A 13,949-nucleotide genomic window follows, 5' to 3' on the forward strand; every position below is an offset into this window, starting at 1 on the left:
GTTGTAGTCACAGAAAAGATGCTTGATACAACTTCAATTTTCTTAAATTTACCAAGGCTTGATTTGTGACCCAAGATATGATCTATCTTGGAGAATGTTGTTTGTGGCATTTGAGAAGAAAGTGTATTTTGTGTTTGGATAAATGTCCTGAAGATATCAATTAGGTCCATCTGGCCTAATGTGTCATTTAAGGGTTGTGTTTTCTTATTAATTTTCTGTGTGGATAATCTGTCCATTGGTGTAAGTGGGGTGTAAAAATCACCCACTATTATGGTGTTACTGTTGATTTCCCTTTTTATGTCTGTTAGTGTTTGCCTTATGTATTTGGCTTCCCTGGTGGCTCAGTGATGGAGAATCTGCCTGCAATGCAGGAGACATAGGTTTGATCCCTGGGTCAGGAGGATCCTCTGGAGAAGAAAAGGGCAAGTCACTGCAGTATTCTTGCCTAGAGAATTCCATGGACTGAGGATCCTGGTGGGCTACAGTGCATGGGGTCACAGAGAGCTGGACACGCCTGAAGCGACTGAGCACACTCCTGTGTTGGTTGTGTCAATATTTACAGTTGTTAGGTCTTCTTTTTGGATCGATCCCATGATCATTATGTAGTGTCCTTATCTCTTGTAATATTGTTTATTTTAAGGTCTGTTTTGTCTGATAATGAGAATTACTGCTCTGGCTTTCTTTTGATTTCCATTTGCATGGAATATCTTTTCCGATCCTCTCATTTTCTGTCTGTATGTGTCTCTAGGTCTGAAGTGGGTGTCTTGTAGACAGCATATATATGGGTCTTGTTTTTGTATCCGTTCAGCCAGTTGGTGTCTTTGGTTGGAGTGTTTAATCAGTTTATATTTTAAGAAATTATTGATACGTGTGTTCCTATTAGCATTTTATTGTTTTGGGTTTGTTTTTGTAGGTCTTTTCCTTCTCTTGTGTTTCCTGTTTTATAGAAGTCCCTTTAGCGTTTGTTGTAAGGCTTGTTTGGTGCTACTGAATTCCTTTACTTCTGCTTGCCATTAAAGCTTTTGATCTCTGTCAATTTTGAATGAGATCCTTGCTGTGTAGAGTAATCCTGGTTGTAGATTTTTCCCTTTTATTACCTAAAATGTATCCTGCCACTCCCTTCTGGCCTGCAGAGTTTCTCCTTAAAGGTCAGCTGTTAATCATATGAGGTTTCCCAAAGCACCAAGTATATTACTTACTGCTTTTCATACTTTTCTTTTGTGTCTGATTTTTGTTAGTTTGATTAATAAATGTCTCAGTGTATTTCTCCTTCGGTTTATCCTGTATGGGACTCTCTGTGTTTCTTGGATTTGGTGGACTTTCCTATTCCTTTCCTGTGTTGGGGAAGTTTTCAACTATAATCTTTCCAAAAATTTTCTCTGACACTTTCTTTTTCTCTTCTTCTCCTAGGACCTCTATAATTTGAATATTGGTGCATTTGATACTGTTTCAGAGGTCTCTGAGACTGTCCTCAGTTTTTTTTCATTGTTTTTTTCTTTATTCTGCTCTTTAGTGGTTATTTCCACCATTCTGTCTTCCACCTCACTTACCATTCTTCTGCCTCAGTTATTCTCCTATTGATTCCTTCTAGAGTGTTTTTAATTTCAGTAGTTGTGTTGTTCGTCACTGTTTGTTTTCTCTTTAGACCTCTCTAGGCCCTTGCTCAGTGTGTTAAATGACTCTCTCGTCTTCCCCGTTCTGTCTTTGAGATTTTGGACCATCTCTGCTAACGTTGCTCTGGATTCTTTTTCGGAACCTATTCCCTTTTATTTTGTCCTGTGAGTTTTTACCTCACTCCATTTGCACAGCGTTGCTCATCTTTTCGTTTTGTCTAGCTTACTGTGTGTGAGGTCTCCTTTCCTGCGGTCAGAGGGTCATATTTCCTCTCAGTTTTGGTCTCTGCCCTCGGCGAGTGAGGTTGGTCTGGTGGCCTATGTAGGCTTTGTGTCGGGAGGGGCTTGTGCTTGTGTTCTGGTGGGAGCAGGTGACAGGGTGTGTTTCGGGGTGTCTGGGGGAAGCCTGTCTGCTGATGACTGGGTTTGTGTTCTTACCTTGCTCCTATTTGGGTGCGGCGTCCTGCACTGGGCGCTACTGGCAGTTGGGAGGTGTTCGGTCTTGAGTCCATGTGGTCCTTTCTGGTGGTCAGGGACTCCTACCCGTACTCAGCTGTTCTCTGCAAGATCTTCTGCATCTGAAGATGCACTCCTGATGTGTCTGTGGAGAGAGATGTACTCCATTTCCACCTGCTCCTCCGCCATCTCGTCTCTCTGCCTTCTCGTTTTGTTGATGGTTTTCTGTGCTGTGCAAAAACTTTTAATTAGGTTCCATTTCTTTGTTTTTGTTTTTGCTTTTGTTTGCTTTAGGAGACAGATCTAAAGAAGTATCGCCACGATTTATATCAAAGAGTGTTGTGCCTATGTTTTGGGTTTTCTGGTCTTACATTTAGGTCTTTGATCCACTTTTTTTTTTGTATGCATATTTTTGTATGTGGTGTAAGACAGTGTTCTGGTTTCATTCTTTGACATGTACCTGCCCAGTTTCCCCAGCACCACTTACTGAATGGACTGTCGTTTCTCCAGCGTATGTTTTTGCCTCATTTGTCCTAGACTAATTGAGCATAAGTGTATGGCTTTACTTCTGGGCTCTCTGTTGTGTTCCTTTTATCTTTGTGTCTGTTTTTGAACCAGTAGTATACTGTTTTGATTACTGTAGCTATGTAGTATAGTCTGAAGTTAGGGAGCTTGATATTTCCAGCTCTGCCTTTTTTCTCAAGACTGTTTTGGCTATTTGAAGTCTTTTGCATTTCCATACAAATTTTAAAATTACTTGTTCTCCTCTATGAACAATGCCAGTGGTATTTTGATAGGGATTGAATCTCTGGATTGCCTTGGGCTGTTTTTGTTGTTGTTTAGTCACTAAGTCATGTCCGACTCTTGTGACTCCATGAACTATAGTCTGCTAGGCCCCTCTCTCCTCTGTTGACCTTTGCCATCATATCCGTAGTCACTCGAGGACTGTATCCTTCTGCCTAGACTTGACTTTGGAAGTGCAGGAAGACTGTCCCATGCTCTTAGGTGAGCCCATGCTGGATCCTTGCCCACTTTCAGTCAGCTTTAAGGTCAGGGCTCATTTTGGACACTCATACTTTTTCCCTCACTCAGGCTGTTTCTTTTCAACTAGGTAGAAGAAAAGGCAAAGTTTGATGGAATTTTTGAAAGCCTCTTACCTGTCAGTGGTTTGCTGTCTGGAGACAAAGTCAAGCCAGTCCTCATGAACTCAAAGCTGCCTCTTGATGTCCTGGGCAGGGTAAGTGGTTCTCTCGCACAGGGCTCTACTGCTGAATCCAGTTGGTACACCACCCTGCTACCTCCCCTGACACTTCAAGGCCTCACAGCACAGCTGTGCACCATCAGTTTTCATGGGAGCTGACGTGGATGTAGTAGTCACTGCATTTGGGCTGGCTCGGGGCCTCACAGAGTGCAGCTCACAGAGGTTCCCCAGCACACATGGGGTGGCGACCTCAGAGGTGCTCTCGCTGCCCAGGGCTGAGGACAGGCCAAGCTGGACTTGAACCCAGACCTCTAGGGGAAGAGTATGGTCATATATGTCTGTATTTCCTTTCTATTTTTAATTTTTTTCACTCCCTGTGAACCTAAGGTAAAGATAGTTTCAGTTCTGCTGCAAGTTTAGATAAAATTTTATGCATTCTTCACGCCCCCTCCCCTTTATTTTAAAGCCTCAGTTTTGTTCCTATTAAACACAAGTATTTAAAATTTTATTTTTTGGCCACACTGCACGGCATGCGGGATCTTCATCCCCCAACCAGGAATCAAACCTATGCCCTCTGCAGTGGAAGCACGGAATCTTAGCCACTGGATCACCAGGGAAGTCCCTACAAGTTTTTTTAGATACAGCTCTCAAAACCTGACTGTTTTCCTTCTGATGAGGTTTGGTTATGGCCCCTCACGTCTGCCCTGTGCACATAGCCGAGTTCTGCAGTGGCTGTCTCTGTGCCGCTCTGGATCAAGGTGGATGGATGTTGTCCTCTGGATGGAACTGCTGATGTGACAGGTGCAGACCTAGAGCAGGAGGACAGAGCAAGGTCCCTGCTGCCCTAGGCCACACCTGGGGGTCAAGCTCATGACATTTGGTAGAACCGTGGGGAAAGGGGCAGATTCCTGCCCACTAGGATTCAGCTAGTAACGTCCCTGTTTGAGTTGCACATTTGCAGATTCTGGCCCTTTTTATAGCACCCAGATAGGACTTTGTTTGGAAATGAGGCCACTAAGAAAGGGGCTCTCACAGATCCCCGTGTCGTCTTGGTCGTGGTGTGGTGTAGATGGAGACTGCGAGGGGGACCCATGGTGACCCCAGTGGTCTTTATGAGGCAGGATGGGGTGGCCTGCTCCTGCATGGCGTGTGCCTTTACGTGGCAGTTCTTCACGGTACCTGACAGTGGCTGCGATAGTGTCGTAGAGCCAAGTCACGCGCAAGGCAAGGAGACCACAGAAGTGGGGTGTGCCTTATTAGAAGGGGAGCTGCAGCTTGGAAGGGCGGGTTCTGCAGAGCTTCTCCCCTGGCACCAGGTCTTGTCCACAGGGGTCACTTCTCTGCTCTTCTCTCACTCTCTCCCTCCTTCCAGACACCAACCCACATGTGCACCCGTTTACCTGTGCGTGCACACCTCCACGTCCACACACCCACCCGTCCATGCGTGCACACCTCCACGTCCACACACCCACCCGTCCATGCGTGCACACCTCCACGTCCACACACCCACCCGTCCATGCGTGCACACCTCCACGTCCACACACCCACCCGTCTGTGCATGCGCATATCGGTGCACTCAGGCATCCATCCATGCATCTCTGCACACTCATTCATCTGTGCCCCCCTGCACCCACACATTGGGTATCCATTTAGTCATTTAGAATCTTTTTTTGGAGTCTGCTCTGGGTCAGCCTTGTGCTGAGCACTGGGAAGAGGGGGAGAGAATTATTAATAGATACAGTCCTTGGAGGTCAAATAAGTAAGTAATAGTTAAGATCCTAGTATTTATTTATCGAGGGCTTAGTATGTGCCAGACCTAGTTCTAGGGCTTTGCAGGAATGAAGTCACTGAGTAACTTGTAACTACTTTGTTATGGATGGTATTATGGATGGTGTCACTTTTGTTTTCTTTCTTATTTTTTTGAGATACAGCATGTGGGATCTTCCCTAACCGGGTCTTGAACCAGTGCCCCGAACCAGTACCCCCTTCACTGGGAGCACAGAGTCTTAACCACTGTACCACCAGGGAGGTCCTCCCTTTTCCATATGACAAAATGGGGGCCTTGAGCATGGGCAGTCATTCGCACAGGGTTTCATGGAGAAGGGAATGAGGTCCTGGTGGTCCCACAGCCCTTGCTTTTCCCTGGTGCTCCCGCGCCCCACCACTGCCTCCTTGGTAATCACAGTTCTGCTTGGTGGGGACAGTAGAAGGGGAGGTACCTGACCCCCCTGAGCAGAGGGGCTCAGGGCAGGCAGGGAAGGCTGCCTAGAGGAGATGGCCCTGGGTTACAGCCTCCAGAGGGATGGAACAGGGGCTGATGATGGGTTGAGAAGGCCGGGTGCATGATGGCGTGCGCAGAGGCCGCCTAGCATGCCGAGGAGGGCTGGCGTTCTCACCAGGCAGCTCCACCCACGGGGGATGTTGAGCAGTGTCTGGAGACATTCTTGGTTGTCCCACCTGGGTTGTGTGCTACGGATCGCAGGTGGGCAGAGGCCAGGGATGCTGCTCGGTATCCTACCGTGCACAGGGTGGCCTCCACAGAGATGATCTGGCCCCAAACATCAGTGGTGCCAGGGTGGGGTAGGACTGTGGAGCCAGGAACACCTCTGTGTGCTGTATTTTGGGGAATGTTACTCTTCCTGAGCTGCTGCTTCCTCAGTTGAGACCATGGACGTGAAGCACTCAACCCAGTGCCAGACACTTAAAAGGGCATCCATGTGCTTGAGGCGACTGTGATCAGTTTGAGGTCCCTAGAGGTCAAGGTGGAGTCCCAGGAGGATGGGCTGGGTTGTGGAGACCAGCTCAGGGCACAGGGCTCCCTGTGCCAGGCAGAGGGGCAGGGTCTGAATGCTGTCGGTGGGGTGAAGTGGGGTGAGAGTGCATTCTAGGGCACATCCTGGGGTTGCCCTGGGGTCAGGACTAGAGGCAGGGCGGCCAGCTGAAGCTCTGGCGTCTGTGGAGTGATGGAGTGGCCCAGGCCAAGGACACAGCAGCAGGAGGTAAAGAGGAGGGCCTACACATGACAAGCAGCCCTGGGCTGAAGCAGCTAGTGGTTGACTGGGGGTCAGGTACTAGCATCCATAGCATCATGGATGGACCCTGGCCCCTTGCCTGGCTCTGGGCACTGGTGTCTGCGTCAGGTCGGCCCCCCTACTGGTCCTGGATGGCTCACCTAGGTCAGGAAGCTCGTGCCTTGATTGTACTTTGGAAAACCTAGCGCATGGCATTTGATCTGTGCCTGCCTTGTCTTCTTGGGTGCTAGGTTGACCTGGCATAGTTTGTGGCCTCTTTCTCACCATCCACTGATAGGGGAGAGGAGGCAAGATCCCATAGTCCTATCCAAGTGCATGCCCATGGCCCTCCCCAGCCGTGATGGGGATAGGGTGGGTGGGTGGGTATATGTGTGCGCGCGTGCGTGCGTGTGCACATGCGTAGGGGGGCAGGCTTGTGTTCAGAGCAGCAACTGTACTAAAACCAAAGACTAAAAACCAGATTAGACGTCATTATAATCATGGTCATCTGTTAGTGAAAATGGTGGAAATATGGTGGAAAGGATCTTGGAATTGATAACGCTTCATCGGATGATGGATTTTCAGAGAACCTAAAGACTGGTTTTTAAATGCACTTTGATTTCCTTGTCTTAACCTGGGTGTGCAGTCAGAATGTGAGTTCTGGTGGGCGTGCCTGCCACCACACAGGCCCTTCCTGCCTGCGGGAAGCCCAGGTGCCGTCCCCCACTAAGCCTTGCTACTCTTCCCTTGCAGGTCTGGGACCTCAGCGACATCGACAAGGACGGGCACCTGGACAGAGATGAGTTTGCAGTGGTAGGTCCCTGCCGAGACTCTTTCCCCGCCTCCTGAGGGTGGGGACATGCCACTCGTGTGGGGATTTCTGGACTTTTTTCCTTCTTTTTTTATTGGAGTATAGTTGCTTTGCAATATTATGTTAGTTTCTGCCATACAATGAAGTGAAGCAGCTGTATGTGTACATATATTCCCTCCCTCCCACCCTGGATATTTTTTTTTTTCTTCTTTGTTTCTTTATTTATTTGTCCATGCCTTATGGCATGTGGGATCTTTGTTATCCCACCAGGGATGGAACCTGTGCCCTCTGCATTGGAAAAGCAGCATCTTTAACTGCTGGGCCACCAAGAGATTCCTCTTGTTTAATTTTTTTTAAAAATGTTTATTTTTAAATAATTTAGGTTTAATTTGACAGAATTGTTTTGCATCTTCGCTCAGATTCCCAGTGTTGCCATTTTACTACAGTGACTTTCTTTCTCCCTCCCTCTCTTCCACTCCTTGCCCCCCTCTCTCCTCTCATTTGCATATGAAGGTATACAGGCATATACACACACACTTTGATTTTTCCTTTGAACCATTTTAGAGTTTTAGACATGGGCCTTTTCATCTTGAAATACTTCAGTGTGTATATCCCCAAGCCAGAGGGTTCTCTTATGTTACCACCGCCTAATTCAAGATCAGCAAATTGGCATTGACATTGTGTAATTTATTGTAGTATCTGTTATTATAGGTTATACCATATATGCTTTGTAGATATACACGTGTATATATATTATGTGTATTATTTTATTAATCTGTTGTCTGATCTAAGGATATCATTCACATTTGGCCAGTTGTTCCCCAAAATGTCGTTTATAGTGAAGGAGACTCCAGCTTCGTGTGTCTAGTCCTGTTTCTTGTAATCTAGGTCAGCTCCCGCAACTGTCTTCCTGTCTCGTGGTCTTGTGGACATTTTAGGGCCAGCGGTTTTAGAGTGTCCCTTGGTGAGGGGTTGTCTGCTGTTTCCTCTTGATGATCCGGCGCTTGTACTTGTTCTCCGCAGGGCACAGGCCATCGATAGGACGTGTGATGTCTTATTACGCGTCTTCTACCTTGATGTCACCCTGACCGAGGTCAGGAGGAGGCTTCGGGATTCCCTCCGCAGTTACTGTTTTCCTTTGTGCTCTGTCTTCCATGAGAGATGACATGTGAACACCCTGTACCCTTGCACCTCTCACCTGCTAGCTGTCGCATCCTCCCAGGAGTCTCACCCCAATCGCTCAGGTTTCTGAGAGCTGCCTCGTGAGGATTTTCTGGTTCTGTCCTTCCTTGTACATTTTCTAGCTCACGCTCTACTGCGAGGGATTTGTTCACATCACAGTGCACTTAGGGACGTGTCTCCTGTTCTCTGTTCTGTGGTTTAGAATCCTTTACCCGCATGTTTATTTTGCCCGGTGAGAGCTCCTTGCAGCCCAGCTCCTTGCATGATGCGATGTTCCCGGCTCTTGCTGTGTACGCATTCTCTCAGCTCCATTATCAGCCATTTCTGCAGGACCCCCAGTTCCTTATAGTGGAGAAGGGTATTAAGAGACCACGGTCTGGGCTCTGGAGTGCTCAGTGACCCCTGGGATGCCACGGCTTCCTCTGGCCCTTTCAGCAGACAGAGCTGGGAAGCAGGGGTGTGTATACACATGACCACCGGGTGTCGCAACGCTTCCGTGTCGGCTTCTGTCCATGCCAGATCCCTGACACTCCTGCCCTCTTCTCCTTTAGCAGCAGTGCTAGATCGCTGTGTAGTTGGGGGCTCTTAGGTCCCGTGGGCTGCCTTCCTATGCAGCTGCCCTTCCTCCACACCCCTGCAGCTCCCCACCCACTTCTCCCAGCTGCCTGCTGGGCTGACTTTGCCTGGCCCCCTCTCCCCACCCTGGGCCAGTGTCATTTCGTCCCCTCTTTTTCTTTCTCTCTTCCCTTCTCCTCATTCGCATCTTTGATCTTTCTCTCTGTTTTATGACATTTATTCACTCATCTCATTCCATTAAATGTCAAACGAAAATAGAATAAAGTAGCCCCTTATAGTTAAGGACAGTGCTTTAATAAATAGTAATTAAGTTCAGGGCTTCCCTGGTGGCTCAGATGGTAAAGAATCTGTCCGTCGTGAGGGAGACCTGAGTTTGATCCCTCGGTTGGGAAGGTCCTCTGGAGGAGGGCATGGCAACCCACTTTAGTATTCTTGCCTGGAGAAGCCCCATGGACAGAGGAACCTGGCGGGCTACAGTCCGTGGGGTTGCAAAGAGTTGGACGTGGTTGAGTGACTAAAAAGCACACACATGATTAACTTCGAGCAAAAAAAAAAAATTGCTGAATAATCTGGGAATTCCTAAGTAATAGAAAAACAACGAAATACAGCCATATCCATCTTCTGTTTTAGGAATTTTAAATGTATTTAAGATGAAATTTTACAACATACAAATGAGTTAAAGCTTATTACTATCTTACTATACTGTGGTATAAAGCCTTTGAAATTTTAAAATTCTAGATTAAATTTAAACATTTTCCAAGAAAATTACAAATTTCTCATGTGATTCCATTCATAATTCCTTACACCCCACACTACTCAGTTGTGATTTTTTCCCCCTACACACATCAACTTCTTTGAGCATTTCCTGTGTTTCTCTATCATCCTGTTCTTTTCGCTGACCATTATTATTCTTTAGTTTATGGTAGAATACATGTAACACAATGTATCATCATAGCCGCTTTTAGGTTTGGGGGTTTAATGCATTCATGTGGCTGTGCAGCCATCACTGCCATCCATCGTCAGAGCTTTTTGACCTGGCAAAACTAAAGCCCTGTCCCCATTAAACACTAATCCCCAAGCCCCTCATGCTTTATTTTTATATTTCTTTTTTTTCAAATATATTTGACTGCCCCAGGTCTTAGTTGTGGCAGGCAGGATCTAGTTCTCTGACCAGAGATCAAACCCAGGCCCCCAGCAGTGGGACTGTGGAGTTCTTAACACTGGACCACCAGTGAATTCCCTCTTTTTTTACTCATTTCAGTGTTGTTTGATTGAATCAATGTCTTGGAAAATCATGCATTGGTGGCATAGCTCATCAGAAGTTTTATTTTCACTGGTTCCGTTTGGAAGCAGCCTCAGAAAGAGCCGTCTTCATGGCATCCCTGAGCCACTGGAAGAGCTGCCCTCCACCTGCTCTGGCCCTGGGCCTCGTGCCCCAGATGTTTTCTTTTGTCCTCACAGGCCATGCACTTGGTGTACCGAGCCCTTGAGAAGGAGCCTGTGCCCTCCGTCCTGCCCCCATCCCTCATCCCGCCCTCCAAGAGGAAGAAGACAATGTTCGCGGGTGCCGTGCCTGTCCTGCCCGCCAGCCCCCCACCAAAAGACAGCCTCCGCTCCACGCCTTCCCACGGCAGCGTCAGCAGCCTCAACAGCACTGGAAGCTTGTCTCCCAAGCACAGCATCAAGCAAGCACAGGTACAGCCCTCTGCGTGCTGGCCACGCCTCAGAGCAGCTGTTGGCGCTGCTGCGTAGAGTCCCAGAAAGAGGTCGCTCAGGAGTGAGTCATTTGTGGCCCGAGAGGGGTAAAGTCTGGGATTAAATCACATCTTTATAGCACATGTCTTAGGCCATCTGGCTGCTGTGACAATGCCATAAACTGGGCGACTTCTAAACAACAGATTTACTTCTCACTTCTGGAAGCAAAAGTGCAAGATCATGGTGCCAGCAGACGCGGTTTTTGTCGGGGCCACTTCCTGGTCCACAGATGGCTGTCCTCTCGCTGTGTCGTCACACAACTGAAGCTCTCTGAGGTCCCTCTTACAAGGGCACACTAATCCTATTCATGAGGGCCCTGTTCTCACGAGTTAGTCACCTCCCGGAGGGCCCCCCACCACTCCTGACACCATCACACTGGGGATGAGGGCTTGTGTATGAATTGAGGGGGTCACAGACATTCAGCCCATAGCAGCAGGGCTGCAGAATTGACTTTCTCCTTCACTTAGACTTCACTTCACTTAACACCACCTTTCCCCAAACACGCTGAGCACGCTCCCAACTTGGGGCTCTCTGCTTATCCTCCGCCCCTCCTACCCCAGGCAGGCCCCAGATTGCACACCGAGGCACCCGGCATCGCAAAGCCTCTGCTCACAGGTCACTTGTCTGGAAAGCCTGGTGTGACTACTGCTGACCCTCTACTTGCTTTCTAGATCTTGCACACCTGGCCTGGTCCGCAGTTAATTATGTATCATCTGTTCAAGTCCCCCCTCATCCCCAGCCCTCTGCTGTTAGCTTTGTGAAGGCAGAGTTAGTTCCTGATTATAATGTCAGCGTCGAGAAGAATCTCTGGTGCTTTGATGCTCAGTAAATACATGTTGAGTAATCAGATGATGGAGGGAGGCATCCGCCTCATGTTAGGAAAACAGGAGGGGCTCCACCTCTCCACATGATAGCACCTTATTTGTCAAAAAAGATGCTTCTCACTGTGGCAGCATCGTAAGGGGCTTTTTATGAAAAGGCACCTTTGACATTGTCTGAAACGTGCAAGAACAGGAGATCCATCTCTGCCTCACTTGTGGTTTCAAAGGCAATGAATTGTGACAAGACCAGCCAGCACCACATGCATGTTTGCAATATGATGAAAATGAGAAACGTGTAAGAAGACAGTGAGGTCTCTTGATAGTGACATTCGAAAAAAAACCCCAGTCTTATTTATTTTTGGCTGCACTGGGTCGTCGTTGCTGCACATGAACTGACTCTGGTTGCGACAAGTGGGGCTACTCCGTGCGGTGAGCAGGCTTCTCATTGTGGTGGCCCCTCTTGTGCACAGGCGCTCGGGCACGTAGGCTTCAGTAGTTGCAGTGCACGGGCTTAGTTGCTCCAGGGCATGTGGGATCGTCCTGGACTAGGGATGGAGCCCTTGTTCCCTGCGTTGGCAGGTGGATTCCTAGCCAGTGGACTACCAGGGGAGTTCCAGTGATCGTGACATCTTTAAAGCTCGGTTTTCAACTTAGGAGGCTCAAGGAGCTCACGTATCTTGGAGTTGAAAAAAAAAAGGTATCAGAGAGGGAGGAGGAGGCTTAGTCCTAGGAGCCCGTTGGAGAGGCATGGCCTCCGACTGGTGAGTTGTGTGTGGCTCTCGCTGAAGGGCAGTCGCAGCTGGCCTGGCCCAGGCACGTTTCCCAGCCCACCAGCTGTGCCCAGTACTTTCTGGGGCTGCCCTCGGGGGAGACAGACGATAAACTAAGCTTCAGATGATAAGCTTAGCTTACATCGGTAAACTGAGGAAGCTCCAGCAATCCTGAGAAAGCAGAACTTGGCCTGGCCTGGAAGTGTCAGGGTGAGGAAGGGTCGCCCTCCTGCAGGTGGTGCCAGCTGGAAGGCCCCTGCTGCGGTGACATCTGAGCTGACCCCTGAACGATCAGAAGCCACCCAAGGACTAGCGCCTGGCCCGGCTCTGAAGTGGGGACATTCCCTGCGTCCTTGAAACAGGAAGAAGGCTGGGACAGGGTGAGTCGGGAGATGGTGAGCTGGACTCAGAGAGGTGGGGCTGGGCCCAGTGACTTAGACTTACACAAGCTGCTATTTTCCAAGACCCAACACCTTTTAAAAGTTACTTTGCTTATCTGTGGCTGTGCTGTCTTTGTTGGTGCACATGGCTTCCTCTGGGCGCAGTGAGCAGCTGCTGCTCTTCACTGCGGTGCTCAGGCTCCTTCGTGTGGTGGCTGCTCCTGCCGGGGAGTGTGGGCTCTGGGTGCACCAGCTCTGCTTGATCCACAGCAGGTGGGATCTTCCCGGATCAGGGATCCAACCTGTGTCCCCTGCATTGGCGGGTGGATTCCTTTTCACTGTACCACCAGGGAAGTCCCAGACCCAAGACCTTGAGTCTGCAGAATTCTTGCCAAGAGTTCTTAAGTACCATAGGTTAGGCTGTGTGTGGTGTGTTTTACTGACAAGGGAGCAAGTGGGGCTGAGGTTCCTGATGGGGGCAGCCCCCCTCCCCGGTGGTTTGACCGCTGTCTCCGGGTCCCAGGAGCATGCTGCTGCTGACCTCCCCCCCTGCCTCCCCACAACTAGATGGTGTACTGCTGGCTACGGTTGGAGGTCAGAGGTGGGGGTGTGTGTGTCCCCTTCCCCAGGAATAGGGGCAGCTTGAGGAATCACGTATATGAGAGCAGGCATCTCTGTGGACCCACAAACTCCATGCCGCCCCCCGACCCAGTCCCTGCTACTTTCCTCATCCCTAGGCGAGCAAAGCCCTACCTGGGCCCCCAGAGGGCCAGTTACAGGGCCCCAACCCCATGTCTCCTGCATTGGTAGACGGACTCTTCACCACTGAGGCACCAGGGGAGCCCTGCCCTGGCCCTGGTGGACCCTGGCATCTGCCCTCCTTGTGTAGGACTTGAGCAGGTGGTGTGAGGAGGGATCACACGGGTGCTGGGTGACCGACCACTGAAGTCACAACACCTTGCCGGGCTCTCAGCTGCGTCTGCCGCAGCAGGGCTCCTCCGAAGCCCGGGCTCCCGCACCAGCACTGTGGACTCTGGGGGCCCATCCTCCCACGGGCGCAGCTTGCACATCAGCCCCACTCCCTGCGTGGCAGTGCCTTGTGTGTGCTGACGCCGCCCAGGGGGTCTGCTGTGTCTCAGGGAGTTCAGGGTCTGCAGCTGCAGGCCGTGAGGCTGGCCCTGCGGCAGCAGAGAGCACCTGCAGGTGGAAGACGGGGGGCCAGGCCTTCCAGAACCAGTGATCAGGAGGGTCCTCTCGGGTGCATGTGAAGCCTCCCCCCGGCAGGGGTTACCGGCTTTCCCTTGTGTCCCAGGCAGCGGGGGTGGGCGGGCTGTTGGCAGATAGACCTGCTGGGTCTTCACCTTTCTCTCGGG

At 49.7% G+C, this 13,949-nt stretch overlaps 1 protein-coding gene across 8 annotated transcripts in view; it reads left to right on the forward strand.

Moving 5' to 3' along the window:
* EPS15L1 (epidermal growth factor receptor pathway substrate 15 like 1) overlaps positions 1–13,949 on the forward strand; it is a 106,077-nt gene that overhangs the window by 32,202 nt on the left and 59,926 nt on the right. For 7 of the 8 annotated variants that reach the window (XM_061149959.1, XM_061149960.1, XM_061149964.1 and 4 more), the window contains exons 7-9: positions 3,181–3,306; positions 7,035–7,094; positions 10,312–10,545. In XM_061149959.1, the coding sequence (XP_061005942.1) occupies positions 3,181–3,306; positions 7,035–7,094; positions 10,312–10,545 (420 nt within the window). The remainder of the gene's footprint in view (positions 1–3,180; positions 3,307–7,034; positions 7,095–10,311; positions 10,546–13,949) is intronic. The other variant, XM_061149962.1, reaches the window with a different exon arrangement.

Source organism: Dama dama, chromosome 9, assembly GCF_033118175.1.
Source record: "Dama dama isolate Ldn47 chromosome 9, ASM3311817v1, whole genome shotgun sequence".
In the NCBI taxonomy this organism is placed as follows: domain Eukaryota; kingdom Metazoa; phylum Chordata; class Mammalia; order Artiodactyla; family Cervidae; genus Dama; species Dama dama.